General features: G+C 41.0%; 1 protein-coding gene across 1 annotated transcript; it reads left to right on the top strand.

Annotated features, from left to right (window-relative positions):
• The first annotated feature begins 4040 nt into the window (after positions 1 to 4040).
• Positions 4041 to 16913, top strand: LOC135539973 (proliferation-associated protein 2G4-like). Its single transcript, XM_064966251.1, has 12 exons — positions 4041 to 4189; positions 7301 to 7429; positions 9092 to 9197; positions 11139 to 11208; positions 13004 to 13160; positions 13742 to 13820; positions 14482 to 14560; positions 14698 to 14831; positions 15023 to 15117; positions 15213 to 15340; positions 15599 to 15652; positions 15751 to 16913. The coding sequence occupies exons 1-12, from the start codon at positions 4105 to 4107 to the stop codon at positions 15814 to 15816; spliced, it is 1182 nt and encodes a 393-aa protein (XP_064822323.1). The 5' UTR covers positions 4041 to 4104; the 3' UTR covers positions 15817 to 16913.
• Positions 16914 to 19907: the final 2994 nt, after the last annotated feature.

Genomic DNA, 19907 nt, shown 5'->3' with positions numbered 1-19907 from the left:
TATGTGATTGTTGTCATTAATTAGTGAGAGTGCGCATAATTCACAATCTGTTTGTTGATAACAGATGTTTAATTCATTTCTGTGGTGTCTTGCTGTTCACTTGTTACACAGACCCATTCATTGGGGTAAGTGAGAAATGAATAGGCACATTCCATGTTGTCGTTATTCCAGTTGGGCTGAGCATATTACCAGAGCTCAACACCTGAAACAACATCCCAGGAACCACATTTATAGTGACGTTAGTACAACAATTAGTGTCCTTGTCAAGTTATTCTCTGTGCACAACGGTTAAGGTGTTGGACTGACAGTCTCAGGGATTGTAGATTGAGTCCCGATAAGGATGCGACCCAGGCCAGAATGTGCACATTGGTGTCAGAAGTGGGATGGCACCTTGATGCGGCTGTCCTTACAGCCTTTGGTAGAGGCACAAGGAAATCAAAGATGCTGATCTAACACCGTGTTCACATTCTAATGGAAACTTGGAGCCTCTGCATTAAAATGAACTTAAGTTATTTTGCGTGGAGCTTCATACTGGTTGATTCTGAAACTTCCCAGATGGGAAACTAGATCCTTTTCTACAAGTTATCAAGTCGTAACTCAACGATATTCCGCTGGCTGTATGAAAAGTGCTTTAGGGTTTAGGGTAGCAATGTCCCAAGGATCATAAACCCTGCCAATTTCTATCAACCAAATGTATTTATAGAGCCCTTTTTACAACGGCAGATGTAACAAAGTGTGTACACAGACCCGCGAGCAACTGTGGCCCCTCATGAGTTCAGATTTTTTTTAGCCCCCATCCCGATCAAGTTGCCCATCCCTGATTTAGACCATAAAGCCCTATTTGGTTGTGACGTTTTTTCTTACGTAGCAAGAACATAGGAGGATATTGGAGAATCAGGGGCTTGAGCAGCTACATGAAGTGGAGTTTGGTCAGAGATAGTCTTTTTTCTTTTGGAACTTTTGTAAGTGTAATGTTTACTGTACATTACATGTTTACTGTTTATTTTACTTGTTTATTTTACTTGCTTTGGCAATGTTAACATATGTTTCCCATGACAATAAAACCCCTTAAATGTAACTGATATTACAGAAGGGAGGAGATAGGAATCACATTGGGCAATGAATGGATAATATACAACGCCCCACCCAGCAGACTGTCGACCAATCGCGTTCACGTTATCATGCTGCATCACACGGTTGCTAAACTAATTGTCACGCAATCCCTTCTCAAAGTCAGGGTATGAGTGGAGAAACGTGCCTATTTTCATCGAAAGTACGTAATCTCACGATTCCAAAGCTATACAATATTACAGAGAGCAAGTTATTGACCTCACATCTTTGAAAATGTTGGTAATGTTGCACTTCTTGTTGACGAAATTCATGCTAATGTTGGGTTTTTGAGCCAGCGTCAAATTGACTCCCATTCAAACCTTGAAGGAGAGCTCTCCTTGTCCCAAAATCACCCAGAATGCACCGCGCACTTCATTGTCGTCTTGAACGAGTTTACCATCTCCTAATAAGTATCTCTGGCTTGGTAGTGGCGGTACCTGTGTGAAGCTAGCCACAATAAGGATTAACCACAATTGTGGACTTGACGGTTTGGCTTCAAAATAAAAGTAATTTAAACAGAAATAAATAGTGGAATCTTTCCATATTTGGACTAGATAACAGTAAACAAGGTCGGAATGTAATTATATAAATTCACCAAAAGACAATTATTTATTAATTTGACACAAAAAAAGTAAAAATCAGTGGATGTATTAGAATTGCATTGGTGGCATACTCAAATTTGATTTGTCACATGCGCCGAATACAAGAGGTGGGGACCTTAATGTGAAATGCTTACTTACAAGCCCTTAACCAACAATGCAGCTCAATAAAATATATACTAAATCAACTAAGGTAAAAAATAAAATAAAAAGTAACACAATAAAATAACAATAACGAGACTACAAACAGGGGGTACCGGTACCGAGTCAATGTGCCGGGGTACAGGTTAGTCGAGGTCATTTGTACATGTAGGTGGAAGCATAAGTGATTATGCATAGATAATAAACAGCGAATAGCAGTAGTTTAAAAACAAAGGGGGGGGGGTTGTGAATACAAAATAATCCGGGTGGCCATTTGATTAATTGTTCAGCAGTCTTATGGCTTGGGGGTAGAATCTGTTAAGGAGCATTTTGGATCTAGACTTGGCGCTCCGGTACCGCTTGCCGTGTGGTAGCAGAGAGAACGTGGACACCAACGAATTTGAAATTCTCAACCCGCTCCACTACAGCACCGTCAATGTGAATGGGGGTGTGTTCAGCCCTCCTTTTCCTGTAGTCCACAATCAGCTCCTTTGTCTTGCTCACGTTGATGGAGAGGTTGTTGTCCTGACACCTCACTGCCAGGTCTCTGACCTCCTCCCTATAGGCTGTGTTATCGTCGTCAGTGATCAGGCCAACCACTGTTGTGTTGTCAGCAAACTTAATGATGGTGCTGGAATCATGCTTGGCCACGCAGTCGTGGATGAACAGGGAGTACAGCAGTGGACTAAGCACACACCCTTGAGGGGCCCCCGTGTTGAGGATCAGTGGCAGATGTGCTGTTGCCTGCCCTTACCACCTGTGGGAGGCCATTCAGGAAGTCTGGGATCCAGTTGCAGAGGGAGGTGTTTAGTCCCAGAGTCCTTAGCTTAGTGGTGAACTTTGTGGGCACTATGGTGTTGAACACTGAGCTATAGTCAATGAACAGCATTCTCACGTAGGTGTTCCTTTTGTCTAGGTGGGAAAGGGCAGTGTGGAGTGCGATTGACATTGCGTCATCTGTGGATCTGTTGGGGCGGTATGCAAATTGGAGTGGGTCTAATGTTTCAAGGCAGTTAACCCACAGTTCCCATCATTGTAAATAAGAACTGACTTGCATAGTCAGTCATAAAGGTCAAATAAATAAATAAATAAATAAATATATATTTTAAACCAGTTGGTCCGCGCATGCTCTAAATACACGTCCTGGTAATACATCTGGCCCTGCGGCCTTGCGAACGTTGTCCTGTATAAAGGTCTTGCTCACATCGGCTATGGAGAGCGTGATCACACAGTCATACAGAACAGCTGGTGCTCTCTTGCATGCTTTAGTGTTGTTTGCCTTGAAGTGAGCATAAAAGGCATTTGGCTCGTCTGGTAGGCCCGCGTCACTGGGCAGCTCGCGGCTGGGTTTTCCTTTGTACAGCCTTAACTATTGATCATCGGTCCATGAATTGGAGTATCAGCCTACTCGGTGACACCCACAGATTACAATTCTGAAGAGTTTACACAAATATTACCATTGTTGCTAATATTTGGGAAATTTAACTGTGGGAGGTCACCTCACTAGATAGCCTATTGTGCGTATTGATGTTCATATTGCAACGTATAGCCTTACCTACGGATTTTGAAATGGGGTATCAGCCTACTCGGTGACATCCACAGATTACAACTGTGAAGAGTTTCACAAATATTAGCATATATTGACTAATTATCAAATCAAATCATATTTTATTTGTCACATGTGCCGAATACATCAGGTTTAGACCTTACCATAAAATGCTTAGTTAGGAGCCATTAACCAACAATGCAGTTCAAGAAAGAGAAAAAGAAAATATTTACTAAATAAAATAAAGTAAAAAAATGTACAAATGTAAAACAATAAAATAACTATAACGAGGCTGTTTTACAGGGGGTACAGGTACAGAGTCAATGTGCAAGGGTACAGGTTAGTCGAGTTAGTTTTTACATGTAGGTAGGGGTACAGTGACAATGCATAGATAATAAACAGCAAGTAGCAACAGTGTAAAAACAAAGTATGGGGGTCAATGTAAATGGTCCGGGTGGCCATTTGATTCATTGTTCAGCAATTATGGACTTTTTTCAAATGTATATAACAACTTTCCAAACTTGTTTAGCATTATCTACTCCAAATATGACATGATTCCATTATTTGTATCAGTTAGTATCACTTTCAATTGGTGACTTGTATTTTGGAGTCGAACCGCAAATTCCACTATTGTGGCTAGCTTCACACAGGTGTCGGTCTTGGTGCCGACACATTAGGAGGTGTGTTGTCAAGAGAGTCGCTGTCAAGATGTCTGACAATGAAGAACAAGAACAGACTATCGCTGAGGACTTGGTTGTCACCAAGTACAAAATGGGAGGTGACATCGCCAACCGTAAGTGTCAGATCGGGGTGACTTGCATTTAAATGAGGTGATCTGCACTTGGCGGCCTTTCGTACAACACCAGCCTGATGTGTAGGCACAGACCAACACAACCATGTGCTTTGACATAGTAGGCGCAGTTTAGAAACGTGGAATGGAAATTGGCCTAGCCCTGGTATCCCAGTCTAGTGCTAGCAAGCGGACTTCACGATGTTATTTTGTGAGCAAAATTCAGTAAGCCAGCTAGCTATGGTTAACGGTTATTTTGTCAAGGACCGTGAACATAATGGCTAACTAGCAAACGTTACCTACACATTAATTATCAAGTCACACCAGACAGTAGTAACCATTCTTGTATTTGCTAGGTAGATGTAGTTAGCTAGCAAACGTTATGTTTTGTATTGTCATAATCTTAGTTCACTGTTTTGTGGAGTTACAGTAGTTAACGGCATTCATGTTTCCATGTCAACCACACAGCTAGGAAGTGGCCTTGGGGAAATTTGGTTAGTTATGTCAAACAAAAACCAAGAAACAAAAACTCTATGCACAAAGATTACTTTTAAAAATGTAACAAAATTGTTTATAAAAATACGTTTACTTGACAAACAATGCAAAGTTTTGTAACAGAATGATGGTTTATGCTGTTTGTGCCAGTATTCTGTTAACAAACTTTGCATCTGTACTGTTAAATTAAATTTGTTTTTGTAAAATTCGGTGGAAATTGTAAAAATGCTGGCTTGTGCATAGAATTGTATGGTTTTTTAAACTTTGCAATCATTGATTTTTGTTTGGCATACATTTAAAGTGAAAAATTAGCCTCCGCATAATTCTGTTGTCATGGAATTGTCCCTTACTAGCAGTCATAACTAGCTAATTTAGCTAGATCCAAGTAAAGTGAAATAGGTCTGGCTATATATGTGTACGTTTGTTCTGCTTAGCTGTAGTCAACTGAGACAATTTTACTGGGAAAGGCTTTAACTTGACAGGGAAATATTATTCCAACCACACGTGATTTGGCTAGCTAGCTGCCTCACTGACAACTTTTTCACAGGTATTATAAATGGACAGCTCATTTCCTACCCAAAGCAAGTGGGCCAAAAATGCTGACATTGCTTGTTGCCATGACCTTAGTAGGGGCTCTTCATTCAAGTCAATGATGACATAATGGGTGGACTGGCAGCCATTTTGAGTGTAACCATAGCAAGAAGTAAAAGCAGGAAGTTTACCCTTCAATCTGTGCTGTGATTTGTTGAGCCACCTTAATTGACATTACAAAAAATAACTTGGCATGTTAGGAGAATTGGGTTAGGTTAGCTAAAATGCCCCAAAATTCCACTGTTGATGATAATTTGACAAAGCTGGTTCCTTTCCAGACATGACACAGCGAGATCGGTGGCGGTGTTGGGCAGTAAGAGGTGCTCTGCAGACCATTTGTATCCGGAAGTAATTTAGCCATTCATTGCAGTGTTAGCGCTCTGTAGAGTTGCTGTTTTCTCGTAACTTGTGACATTACTGGATTACTCATTATAGTAAGTCAGATTTAATCAACAGATACGATCAGTTTAATAAAAGGTTAATAGGATGACTACACCGCTCGCGTTGCAAAATAAATTTAGAAATCTATATTGATCAATTATTGCACCCACACTGCTCGCGCGCGCCAATGAGCATCTACGTTGCCAAGGGCTAACGCGGACCCAAACTCGTGCACCATCGTGAATAAATTTATTTTTCCCCCCACACCAAACACGATCATGACACGCAGGTTAAAATATCAAAACAAACTCTGAACCAATTACAATCATTTGGGGACAGATCAAAAGCATTAAACATTTATGTAAATTTAGCTAGCTAGCTTGCACTTGCTAGCTACTTTGTCCTATTTAGCTAGCTTGCTGTTGCTAGCTAATTTGTCCTGGGATATAAATATTATGTTGTTATTTTACCTGAAATGCACATGGCCCTCTACTTCGACAATTAATCCAAACATAAAACGGTCAACCAAATCGTTTCTAGTCATCTCGCCTCCTTCCAGGCTTTTTCTTCCTTGAAATTATATGATGATTGGCATCCAAACTTTCATAGTTACCACGACAACCAACAACACAGTTCGTCTTTCAATCACCCACATGGGTATAACCAATGTGGAGATGGCACGTGGGTATCTGCTTCTATAAACTAATGAGGAGATAGGAGAGGCAGGACTTGTAGCCCGATCTGTATCACGAATAGAACTGACTTCTATTTCAGCCCTTGGCAACACAGATGCTGTGTTGGAGAAGCTGCCCGTTGTCACAGTTTCAAGACCAGTCAGAAACATCCAGCTAACCCTGCCGGTGGGTGATGCCGATGGATCTCAAAACTGAACTTGGATCCGCGTTAAGTAGCAATGATATTCTTCACCGCCGTCATCTTACGACATCTCGAACCGGTCATGACTATTCAATAAAACAAATACTTTAGGTTTCTTTCCAGCAAATTTCTTATTTACATAATTGTATAACTAGCAAAGGAGTCGAGGGTGGGAGTATTTGTGAAGTTTGGTAAATGAGGACGGAAACTAGCATAGTTCAAATGGGAAAATGAGCTTAGCCTTAGTGTGCATGTGTGCCCATGCGCACCTGGCTAATTCAGTAGACCTCTAAGTTTTTATGCACTGATATCAGGAGCTGGCAGAGAAAAGTTTGATTTAAACAATTCAGAGACAAACAAATATGATATATGATGAAATATGCGAATGGGTATACAATATTGAAATCCGCTGTAACTGTCAATAGTAAAAAACAAATTTAAATTATGTTTGAATGAACCCCGAATGCAATAAATGAGCGGGGAAGTAAATTCCGGACACGGTAGACTCCTCCTTACTCCTCTATGGACAGGCTTCAAACTGACCCCAGGCCTAGGGTCAAGATTCATACCCTAACATTGAACTCAGTTCAATGGCAGCTGATTCATCATGACATAATACAACCATGATGGATAGTCTTATTAATAGAGAACGCACGTGTTCTGATTGAATGTGATGATGACATATTTGGTCTCACTACTACACTCTTTTTCACCTCTCAAATGTCTCATACCTCTCCACCTCCTATTCCCCTCCCCTCTCGCTCTCCCTAGAGGCCCTGCGCATGGTGATTGAGGCGGCCAAGTCAGGGGTGTCTGTGCTCAGTCTCTGTGAAAAGGGAGACGCTCACATCATGGCAGAAACTGGCAAGGTCTTCAGGAAGGAGAAAGACTTGAAGAAAGGTAAAGGGCCGGGGTGGAAGGGGGGTAAAAGCTGGATGAGAAGTGCAAGCGGAATAGTGTTACAATTGTTCTTAATGTTTAAACTGCAATTTTTTAAATCATTTAAAGGTTTAAATGAAAATAAAAAAATCTTTTACTTTTACTATTCAGATATGATCCTGCGTATAACCGCTAGGGGGCAGTACAGTTCAATCTACCGCAGTCCTTGCTACTTACAGAAGACGCTCACTTTACTGCTAGTTAATGCTGTTTTAGGTTCCCTGCTGTGTCCCTCTCCTCCATGTGCTCAATTGTCAGTGCATGTCCCACTTTTCATTAATGTGATGGTTCGTTGCAGTGACGTATGATGGCATGTTCATAGACATCCAACAATCTGCTGTTAACACCACGTATGGTGTTTGAGAGCTCGCGCTTTGTACTCGCAGAGCAATCATTGTACAATTTCACCATCCAGGTCGTTACATCTGTTTCTACATTGCATCTTATAGACTGGTTCTAGATATGCCATCAGGGCAGTGAAGCTGACATTCTCTACCATTGACAATGGATGCATATCAACTGTAATAATTTCTGTAATCAGTGCTGTGATTCTCACTCCATGGTGCCTCCCTTTCAGATGATGGTTAAATATTTCACCTGTAATTGCCACTGTAGCTCAATTCCACTTTGCACAGTTTGTATTTATTTCACCAGCTTCTCGTTTAACTTCTCAAAGTATTGCCATACAGGACTTCCCTGCCTCACTCTGCCATTTTGATAACTATTAACTGCGATAGGGTGTGGAGCGATTTATATCCTTGGCAAATCATTTGAAAGATGCATATCTCCTTCTACTAACATGACAGAATTGTTGCTTTAGGTATTTGTTTAATTTCTATTTTCCCTTAATGATGTAGAATCTACATTGTAGATGATCGGCTATGAAAAGCCAACTGACATTTACTCCTGAGGTGCTGACCTGTTGTACCCTCGACAACCACTGTGATTATTATTATTTGACCCTGCTGGTCATCTATGTATATTTGAACATCTTGGCCATGTTCTGTTATAATCTCCACCTGACACAGCCAGAAGAGGACAGGCCACCCCTCAGAGCTTGATTCCTCTCTAGGTTTCTTCCTAGGTTCTGGCCTTCTAGGGAGTTTTTCCTAGCCACCGTGCTTCTACACCTGCATTGCTTGCTGTTTGGGGTTTTAGGCTGGATTTCTGTACAGCACTTTGAGATATCAGCTGATGTAAGAAGGGCTTTATGAGTACATTTGATTGATTGGGACCTGTTGGTAGTAGTTTTTTTTTTATAACCGTTAACTATCCCAATGTCATTTAAACGTTCACACCCCTACTATGTAGTTATAAGAGACATAAGATAGGACCAACAATCTCCCATAAATGTTTATATAGGGCAGGTGGTTCAAAGCCATGCCTTCTTTTGTGAGGGGGACAGTATGTTGTCATACTGTCTCCAGATCAGAAACACATGCCACACATTCACAATGGGCCTGAACATGGGATGAGTTATTGAATATGTCAGTGAGATGACAGAATTATGAGGAGTGATATTGGTTGAAAAGGGGGACATTATTTGCCGTCAGTCAGGTCGCTCATAAATACTGCATATTATTTTCAATTGAAGATTTGGTGGTTCTCTCTTCCCTCTTCCAGGAATTGCCTTCCCCACCAGCGTCTCAGTCAATAACTGTGTTTGCCACTTCTCTCCCCTGAAGAGTGACCCTGACTACACACTTAAAGATGGAGATCTGGTCAAAATGTATGAACCTCAATCTACAGTAATGTTACCCCTTCACTTTGTGTGTCTTCAGTCTCCCAAGTATGTGTTGTCTGTCATCTTGTTTGCTGTGTTCTCATGCATCTGATGGGTTCTCCTTGGCTGTTGACTTGTCGTCTTTGTTAGGTCTTGTCTCCCTGTATGTCTATGTGCCTGTATGTCTATTTGGCAAACGATAAGTAAAGATTGGATTACTAGCCTTGTTCATCTGGTAATGGTGTCTAATTGTCACTATTGCCATTGTATAGTTGAACAAGCCTTTTCATCTTAGTTGTTGGATTGCCACTTTTGTCATCTCTCTGTTGACTGTTTCTGTCTTCTGGCAATATAAGGATTTCACTGTCTGGAATATTGTTAGAGCCAACTATACTGAACAAAAATATAAACCCAACAAGTAAAGTGTTGGGTCCCAGGTTTAATGAGATGAAATAGAAGATCCCAGAACTTTTCCACATGCAAAATGCTTATTTCTCTCAAATCTTGTGCACAAATTTGTTTACATCCCTGTTAGTGAGCATTTCTCCTTTGCCAAGATAATTCATTCACCTGACAGGTGTGGCATATCAAGAATCTGATTAAACAGCATGATCATTACACAGGTGCACATTGTGCTGGGGACAATAAATGGCTTCTCTAAAATGTGCAGTTTTGTCACACAACACAATGCCACAGATGTCTCATGTTTTGAGGGAGCCTGCAATTGGCATGCTGACTGCAGGAATGTCCACCAGAGCTGTTGCCAGATAATTTTTAATGTTACTACTATTTATCCGTCGCAATCACTTCATGTGTCAGCATAATACTGCACAGCCTGATGTTGCAAGGATCTGAACACAATACCTAGAAGCTGAAAATGTCCCAGTTCTTCCATGGCCTGCATACTCAGACATATCACCCATTGAGCACGTTTGTGATGCTCTGGATTGACGTGTACAACAGCGTGTTCCAGTTCCCGCCAATATTCAGCGACTTCGGCACAGCCATTGAAGAGGAGTGGGACAACATTCTACAGGCCATAATCAACAACCTGATCAACTCTTTGAAGGAAATGTGTTGCGCTGCATGAGGCAAATGGTGGTCACACCAGATACTGACTGGTTCTTATTCACACCCTACCTTTTTTGTTGTTGAAATCTGTGACCAACCGATGTATATCTGTATTTCCAGTCATGTTAAATCCATAGATTAGGGCCTAATGCATTTATTTCAATTTGGTCATATGAACTCTCAGTAAAAACTTTGAAATGGTTGCGTTTATATTTTTGTTCGGTGTAGATAGTTATGCCAACCAATGTGTTGTATCACTGTAGGGCTGTGCCATTCTCGGAATCTGTTGAAAAGTCATTTTTCATTACTATAACAAAAGGCTGGGTGTATCCTTCACTAGCAATTTCATTGTCATGGGTGCTGTCTTTGGAAGACATTATGACCCCCCTGCAGTATGGTTGTAGGTGAACAAGCCAATAACAACTTACCCTTGGAGCATATCCTCACTCGACACTTACCGTAATATAATCACACAAATTAGACTGTTTAATTTATCTCTGACCTTGTCTTTTTTGTCAGTAAACTTTTTCCCATTTGATCTTTGGAAGTACAGCATGACTGCCATTTTGTCCTTGTCTAAATGTATTTAATCGTCTCATCTATATGTCTTTTTACACAATGTCATAGATATCAGCAACTGGTTTTGTATTTGTATTTTATTAGGCCTCCCCAGCTACTCTTCCTGGGGTCCAAACACATCAAGACACTTACATTACACAAGATATAACAGGTCATCATATAACATCGCTACACCACTACATGGTTGGCATAACGATTTCTGAATGTCTGATGAACTTCTATTTCCTTCATAACTTAAACATTCCCATCTCTCCTTTTCTCTTATCCTCTCCATCTCTGTCCCCTTTATTTCTGCAGTGATCTTGGAGTCCATGTTGATGGCTTCATCTCAAATGTGGCTCATAGCTTTGTTGTGGGAGCTACCAAGGTATGTGCCGTTATGAACTAATGACTTGGTTTTCTTTAGCCCTCATTGAATAGATATATTCTGGAGGATTGAAAATGACCTTATTTTTTTTGCCTCCCGTTTTGGACCTGACGTATAAATGTATGGCTCATACATGCATAATAAATTATCCACAGTCCTCTCCCAGTGGAAAGAAGCACAGAATGCTTACATTCTAACCTGCCATAATTTAGTGCATGAGATGTACTTGCTCATTCCTGTCATGCAGTGAACGTGCGCTCTGAAGCAAGTGGGATGAGTGGCTGCATGCGCTTACCATTAGTTGTTTTGATAACAGCGAAAATACATTGAATTCATCAATGCATGATAACTTCCATGCATCAGAAGTTAGAAAGCCTCCTGAATTAGAAGTGAGATCTATTAGACCTAAGTAAGTTTAATTTCTTTCAAAGCATTTCTCTGCAAACCAGAGAATGTTGTGCGCTAAAGATGCCCCTGTAAGCCACACAAATACATTAGAAGGTAATTGTCTACCCGATCAAACATTGTGCTGACAACCTTTAGTTTCTAAATGGTGTCGCTGGTGAATTTTGGAAAATATTGCACAATAGGCTGTAAGGTTTTTACCAGGTGCGCGTCCATCCATTTGTCCCATTCGCCAATCATGACACAACACGCATGTTGATGCACTCGATAAATGCATGGTTTCACCCACCTTTTAGACAAAATATCGGCCTACCTTTCTGTTATCAATGGATATCCAATTCAAATAATTCCATGTGTCCAACTTTTGTCGTCATAAACAATCACAAAGGTATTATTCCATGATTTGGGATAATAATCCAACACTGCAGTTCATTGTCAGCGATCATTATTCATCACGTAGCCAAATGCTATTTATAATAAATACACAACTTTCAAGGAGTTGATGCCATCGTATAGGTACAGGTATAACTTTCCATTGTATGAAATTACATTATCACATCACTATGAGACCTTGGGTGCAAATACAGGAAGTCGGGAACTGGCCTGCGACAACCAAACTGACGGACAATGTTAATTGGCAGGTAAAATTATGTCCAATGAGGTTGCCAGGTTAAAGTGGGAGGCGGGATCAGGATAGGCCCAGTATTGTCCAATGAGGTTGCTGGTAGTGCCGGGATGATACCAGTATCTCGATACTGGCAAGGAAACAAAACATGAAACAGATGGAACTTCTTAAGGAAAACAGCCCAAATGGAAACAAACATCATTATGGTTTCATCCAGAGTCACATGTATTTATTTTCCAAGCTATAGCACACAATATTTTATATACAGCAGGTTTTTAAAGGACCAAAGAGTTGGTCTGCTTCGCTTCGTGTTTTCATTACAGCCCCAATTTTGGAGTGAGCCCAACATGAACACCACAGAGTTGTTTCTACTCCCTTTGAGCACACGCTACAGAGGCTTGAGTACAGTGACGTGAGGACGTTGTACACAATTGTGCACAATTTTCGGGATCCGTTTTGGCTCGTGAGCACTACTTTCAAAACTACTGGCTGAAATTATAGAAAACTTCCAGAAAATATATTTAAATCACCCACATTAACTCTCCTTCAGGGTTCTGGCATGTGTCCCTAAATATTTTTACTGTGCGACCACCAGTTTGTTGGTAAAGATTTAAAGATTTTAGCTTTAATATCTCAAATATTTTCAATTTTGCTCATAAATGTCTTTGTGTATATCTACATTTTCTAATTTAGGCGCACACGTGCTCCTTGAAAAAAAAAACGTAAACGTCGCGCCCTGACCTTACCTCTGCGGTGTACATGTAGGAGGCGCCAGTGACCGGGAAGAAAGCTGACGTGATAAAGGCAGCTCATCTGTGTGCGGAGGCAGCCCTACGCCTTGTCAAGCCTGGCAACCAGAACTCAAAGGTGACAGAGGCTTGGAACAAGATCGCTCAGTCATTCAAATGCACAGCCATCGAGGGTGAGTGCCTTCACTAGTTGAGGCAGAAAGTCAGTTTTGCCCTGAGAGTTGACTCTGATTCATTGGTCTAAGATAGTTTTAGCTGACGGGTTACATATAGACGGGTTGGTTGTTTAGCAACAAAACCGATACTTGCGCAACTATGGGGCAAAACAGACTGGGTTGGCTTAGATTGTTGAAAACATGTAAACTATAGTTAGTCTCCAAATGTTTATTGAAAACAAATGCATTTGCGCAATGAGCACTTGTCTCTCAAATACATTGTTACAGTTGTTGGTTAGCTAGCTCGTGAATTTTAGTCATATTAGCATTGACATGAAATCACTCAAAACGCCTCACAACAAGACATGGTATCAAAAACATGATAAAACTAGCTGAAATGAGCCACCTAAAATTTCCCACATGGCAGCTTATTGTAATTGTTGCTAGCCATCTGACCTTTCAGAATGATAACGAATGCACAATACAAGCATTATTTTCAAGACATTGTCAGCCAACAGTCTATGCAGTTAACTGTTGTGTGACTGCAGTAAAATGTTGGGAGAAAACTGTTGCAATGGCTTTGTATCTTTCTGTTTAAGGTATGTTATCTCATCAGCTGAAGCAACACGTCATCGATGGAGAGAAAACCATCATTCAGAACCCCACAGACCAGCAAAGGTACATTAACGTCCAAGCACTTGAACACATGTAGAGAATAGTGTTTTGATGAAGTGCAGTACCACGAAGGCAGACAGCATGTTGAGTTTATATTTTTGTTTTGTATGAAAGTAAGTCTGGTTCACATCTAACAGCCAATATAAGAAGAGGCGAGAGGAGACAAAACTAGCCCGTTTTGAAATTTAGTGTGTGGAACTAAAGACAGAATGGCCAGGCATTCAAAAAGACAAGATGTGCAGTTGAGTCAAGTTTCCGTACAAACATGGTCTCTTTACACCGTGATGAAACCTTGTTGCTCCTTGTTTCAGCAAGTTACAGTATTGTAGCGATCATGGAAAAACATGCACCCAATGGAATACCAAAAACAGGACACACTCTGTGACTTCACAAAGAAATGTCAGCAAGTTAGGCTAGCTAATTCCAGCTAGTTAGCTATCCGTCAGTCAGTAAACACAGTTTCTGATTTGATTTCCAAGGTAACGCCTAGGACCACATGCAGTCATGAGAAAGTTTTTTTTATTTTTTTTGCTATTCGAACAGTTATAACGGTAATTTGGCCAGTCCAAAATTCCATGACCGTCACAGCCCTAGTCACTAGGACTGAATGATAAATGAAAGATGTGAGTTGTTCTGATTGGCTGCTGTTGATGCCCATCTGCAGGAAGGACCATGAGAAGGCAGAGTTTGAGGTGCACGAGGTCTACGCTGTTGATGTGCTGATCAGCACTGGTGAAGGGAAGGTGAGAGAGCGAGGGGGGGATCCCAATGCCCCCATGTGGTAACATGGATAGAAAAGGGCAATATTACTTTTAATTTCTTACCTGGCTCAATGTGACTGTCCAATACGGATGTTTCTATGCTCCTGTCTCCTGCCCAGGCCAGGGATGGAGGCCAGAGGACCACCATTTATAAGAGGGACCCCAGTAAGCAGTACGGGCTGAAGATGAAGACCTCCCGCATGTTCTTCAGCGATGTGGAGCGACGCTTTGACGCCATGCCCTTCACTCTCAGGTTGGATGTCCTCATTAGAAGTGTCCGAGAGACTTGTTATAACCAACCTCATCAACACCATAATCTTATCATAAAAGTCAGACTTTTTTTTTTCATCAACCATCTCTCTGAAGCTGTGAGTCAGGTGCTTTGACTGTCCATTGGAGACGACCTCAGCTAACAGGTGTGTCTTGTTCCTCTCCTCTCTTCAGGGCATTTGAGGATGAGGCCAAAGCCCGCCTGGGTGTGGTGGAGTGTGCCAAACACGAGTTGCTACAGCCTTTCAGTGTGCTCAATGAGAAGGAGGGTGAGTCTCTCTGCAGCTTTCTTTTCCTATCCCCTGTGCACTGTTTCTTTTTTTCCTAACCATGTGTGTCATTTATCTCTCTCTTTGCTTCTCAGGAGAGTTTGTGGCCCAGTTTAAGTTCACAGTGCTGCTAATGGCCAACGGCCCCCATAAAATCACCAGCGGACCCTTTGAGCCAGAGCTCTACAAGTCAGAGCACGAGGTGCAGGATGCAGAACTGAGGGTAAGTAGGGCTTCCAGCTGGTTCCCAGTCCATGGCCCCAGGCAACCTGAATGGCTCTTCACCGCTCGTATTACATGAATAACTATATTAATGAACAGGGACTTGCACCTCAGCCTACACTTTAAGTAACTGCATAAGGGTATGAGATGGCATCTGATGTTTTGACCAGTCTATTTCCACACTTAGCAGCTCTGTTGTGGCTCTCTTCCTTGAAGACATTTCTTGATTGACAGCAAACAATCCCTCTTTCTCCACCAGACTCTGCTACAGAGCACAGCCAGTCGCAAAACACAGAAGAAGAAGAAAAAGAAGGTATTTTATATGACAATGGTAAAAAACAAACAAATTAATTCAAAACATTCTGTTTGCTCTCTCCATTCTTAATCGCTGCCTTGCTTCCTCCCTCCTAGGCCTCCAAGACTGTGGAAACCACTACTGGACAGCCAACCGAGGAGAGCAACAAGGCTGCAGAGTAGATGCCTACCTGTCTTGAGCCACACTGACACGCACACACACACACCATATAACAAACTTAGAAAGTGAATCTAAATATTTCCCAACTGTTAGCTCTTTTTGACCCTCATGCCCTTTTATAGTATTTGGCCCATTGAATACATCTGATAGATTTGGAGTTGAGCCTGTGGGGAATGCTCTCAAATCTGTTGAAAAAAACATTTTTTTTTGTAGCCATTCAGTTGAATCTGGAGTCTGAATAAGAGTCACACCCTTGTAACGCATATATATGGAGTTTATTTTACATTGATACTTTAACTGTAGTATGAGATTGGGGAAACACATTTTTGGAATATGATGGATAAAAAACCTTTTCTAGCATTGTGTTTTTACACCTTATCGTTAGGTGATGTACCTGACTTCAGAAATTTTGCAATCTATAGGTGAAGTGTTATAAACTTTTTAAATTAAAAATGTCAATACAAAGTAAAAGTTTTGTTTTGATTAACTCAATTTTAACTGGATGATATTTGTTGGAAAATAATAGTTGGGTGCCAGTCATACTTTTTAAAATAATTCCAAATCCAAAATGAGCCGACATGGTACTTCTATTGTACATGAATGAGACTTGAGTTAGCAACTCAATCTTTTGGCCTCGAATCATATTTTGTGTTACAGTTATTCAAACATGACAGTATTGAAAGGTTAAAGCACAGAATTTCAAAGACAGAATTCTTGCACCAACACCTGAAGAGTTACTATTATGGGAACAAACCCTGCTATACTTACTGACCCCCCCACCCCCTCCTGGTAGGGGATTTTTAAGGGAATTGTGTCGTGCTGTTCAGTTTAAAAATCGATTTTTATTTTCAACAATACCTCATTTTTATCAACCAAATTAAACATTTTAGTGTAGCTTTTAAACAAAGTGTCTTCATTCAGAACTGCTTGAAATCATATTTTATGCAAATCAGTTTTTCAACTAAGTGAGAGAATGTCATTAAATGGCAAAAAGCTAAATTGACAACAGTAGTACATGTTGAGATGTACTTTTTAAAGCATAACCAGTACCCAATACTTATTTGTACCTAATGAAATAAAATTACCTTTTAATGTCTAATATGTTGTTCTTTGTTGGAAGGCTCCAACAAAGCTATTGAGTCATGATCTGATCTGCACAGATATGAGTCAACATTACATATATACTTTCTGATTACTTTAGACTGCACAGCCATAAAAAGTACACTATATATACAAAAGTATGTGGACACCCCTTCAAATTCGTGGATTTGGCTATTTAAGCCATACAATCTTCATAGACAAACATTGGCGGTAGAATGGCCTTACTGAAGAGCTCAGTGACTTTCAACGTGGCACTGTCATAGGATGCTACCTTTCCAACAAGTCAGTTTGTCAAATTTCTGCCCTGCTCGAGCTGCACCGGTCAACAAAGTGATGTTATTGTGAATTGGAAACCTCTAGGAGCATCAGTGTTAAAATGGTAGGTCACACAAGCTCACAGAATATGACCAAATGTATTTATATAGCCCTTCGTACCTTAGCTGATATCTCAAAAGTGCTGTACAGAAACCCAACCTAAAACCCCAAACAGCAAGCAATGCAGGTGTAGAAGCACTGTGGCTAGGAAAAACTCCCTAGAAAGGCTGAAACCTAGAGTGGAACCAGGCTATGTGGGGTGGCCTGTCCTCTTCTGGCTGTGCCGGATGGAGATTATAACAGAACATGGCCAAGATGTTCAAATGTTCATAAATGACCAGCATGGTCAAATAATAATAATCACAGTCAGAACAGTTGAAACTGGAGCAGCAGCACGGCCAGGTGGACTGGGGACAGCAAGGAGTCATCATGCCAGGTAGTCCTGAGGCATGGTCCTTCAAGAGAGATAATTAGAGAGAGCATACTTAAATTCACACAGGACACTGGATAGGACAGGAGAAGTACTCCAGATAGAACAAACTGACCCTAGCCCCCCGACACAAACTACTGCAGCATAAATACTGGAGGCTGAGACAGTTGGGTCAGGAGACACTGTGGGCCCATCCGATGATACCCCAGGACAGGGCCAAACAGGAAGGATATAACCCCACCCACTTTGCCAAAGCACAGCCCCCACACCAATAGAGGGATATATTAAACGGAAACCAGTGTAGGGAGGCTAGCACTGGAGTAATATGATCACATTTTTGGTTCTAGTCAGGATTCTAGAAGCCGTATTTAGCACAAACTGAAGTTTATTTAGTGCTTTATCCAGGTAGCCGGAAAGTAGAGCATTAGACTTCTAGTCTAACCTAGAAGTAACAAAAGCCTGGATTCATTTTTCTGCATAATTTTTGGACAGAAAGTTTCTGATTTTGCAATGTTACGTAGATGGAAAAAGCTGTCCTTGAAACAGTCTTGATATGTTCGTCAAAAGATAGATCAGGGTCCAGAGTAACGGCGAGGTCCTTCACAGTTTTATTTGAGACGACTGTACAACCATTAAGATTAATTGTCAGATTCAACAGAAGATCTCTTTGTTTCTTGGGACCTAGAACAAGCATCTCTGTTTTGTCTTGAGTTTAAAAGTAGAAAGATTGCAGCCATCCACTTCCTTATGTCTGAAACACAGGCTTTTAGCGAGGGCAATTTTGGGGCTTCACCATGTTTCATTGAAATGCACAGCTGTGTGTCATCCGCATAGCAGTGAAAGTTAACATTATGTTTTCGAATGACATCCCCAAGAGGTGAAATATATAGTGAAAACAATAGTGGTCCTAAAATGGAACCTTGAGGAACACCAAAATTTACAGTTGATTTGTCAGAGGACAAACCATTCACAGAGACAACCTGATATCTTTCCGACAGATAAGAGCTAAACCAGGCCAGAACTTGTCCGTGTAGACCAATTTGGGTTTCCAATCTCTCCAAAAGAATGTGGTGATCGATGGTATCAAAAGCAGCACTAAGGTCTAGGAGCACAAGGACAGATGCAGAGACTCGGTCTGATGCCATTAAAAGATAATTTACCACCTTCACAAGTGCAGTCTCAGTGCTACGATGGGGTCTAAAACCAGACCTGAGCATTTCGTATACATTGTTTGTCTTCGGGAAGGCAGTGAGTTGCTGCGCAACAGCCTTTTCTAAATGTTTTGAGAGGAATGGAAGATTCGATATAGGCCGATAGTTTTTTATATTTCCTGGGTCAAGGTTTGGCTTTTTAAAGAGATGCTTTATTACTGCCACTTTTAGTGAGTTTGGTACACATCCGGTGGATAGAGAGCCGTTTATTATGTTCAACATAGGAGGGCCAAGCACAGGAAGCAGTTCTTTCAGTAGTTTAGTTGGAGTAGGGTCCAGTATGCAGCTTGAAGGTTTAGAGGCCATGATTATTTTCATCATTGTGTCAAGAGATATAGTACTAAAACACTTGAGTGTCTCTCTTGATCCTATGTCCTGACAGAGTGGTGCAGACTCAGGACAACTGAGCTTTGAAGGAATACGCAGATTTAAAGAGGAGTCCGTAATTTGCTTTCTAATAATCATGATCTTTTCCTCAAAGAAGTTCATGAATTTGTTACTGCTGAAGTGAAAGCCATCCTCTCTTGGGGAATGCTGCTTTTTAGTTAGCTTTGCGACAGTATCAAAAAGGAATTTCGGATTGTTCTTATTTTCCTCAATTAAGTTGGAAAAATAGGATGATCGAGCAGCAGTAAGGGCTCTTCGGTACTGCACGGTACTGTCTTTCCAAGCTCGTCGGAAGACTTCCAGTTTGGTGTGGCGCCATTTCCGTTCCAATTTTCTGGAAGCTTGCTTCAGAGTTCGGGTATTTTCTGTATACCAGGGAGCTAGTTTCTTATGAGAAATGTTTTTAGTTTTTAGGGGTGCAACTGCATCTAGGGTATTGCGCAATGTTAAATTGAGTTCCTCAGTTAGGTGGTTAACTGATTTTTGTCCTTGGGTAGACAGAGGGAGTCTGGAAAGACATCAAGGAATCTTTGTGTTGTCTGTGAATTTATAGCACAACTTTTGATGTTCCTTGGTTGGAGTCTGAGCAGATTGTTTGTTGCAATTGCAAATGTAATTAAATGGTGGTCTGATAGTCCAGGATTATGGA

This window comes from Oncorhynchus masou, chromosome 5 (assembly GCF_036934945.1).
Source record: "Oncorhynchus masou masou isolate Uvic2021 chromosome 5, UVic_Omas_1.1, whole genome shotgun sequence".
NCBI classification, from domain to species: Eukaryota; Metazoa; Chordata; class Actinopteri; order Salmoniformes; family Salmonidae; genus Oncorhynchus; species Oncorhynchus masou.
The sequence above is the reverse complement of the archived record's forward strand: the minus strand, read 5'-3'. Positions and strand labels throughout refer to the sequence as shown.

What these genes read in the sequence shown, in the direction of transcription:
- LOC135539973 (XM_064966251.1), top strand. Translation starts at nt 4,105, where the DNA reads ATGTCTGACAATGAAGAACAAGAACAGACTATCGCTGAGGACTTGGTT. An exon ending in GGGAGGTGACATCGCCAACC is followed by an intron (nt 4,190 to 7,300) that starts GTAAGTGTCAGA and finishes CGCTCTCCCTAG; the next exon opens with AGGCCCTGCGCATGGTGATT. An exon ending in TGTGCTCAATGAGAAGGAGG is followed by an intron (nt 15,118 to 15,212) that starts GTGAGTCTCTCT and finishes TTTGCTTCTCAG; the next exon opens with GAGAGTTTGTGGCCCAGTTT.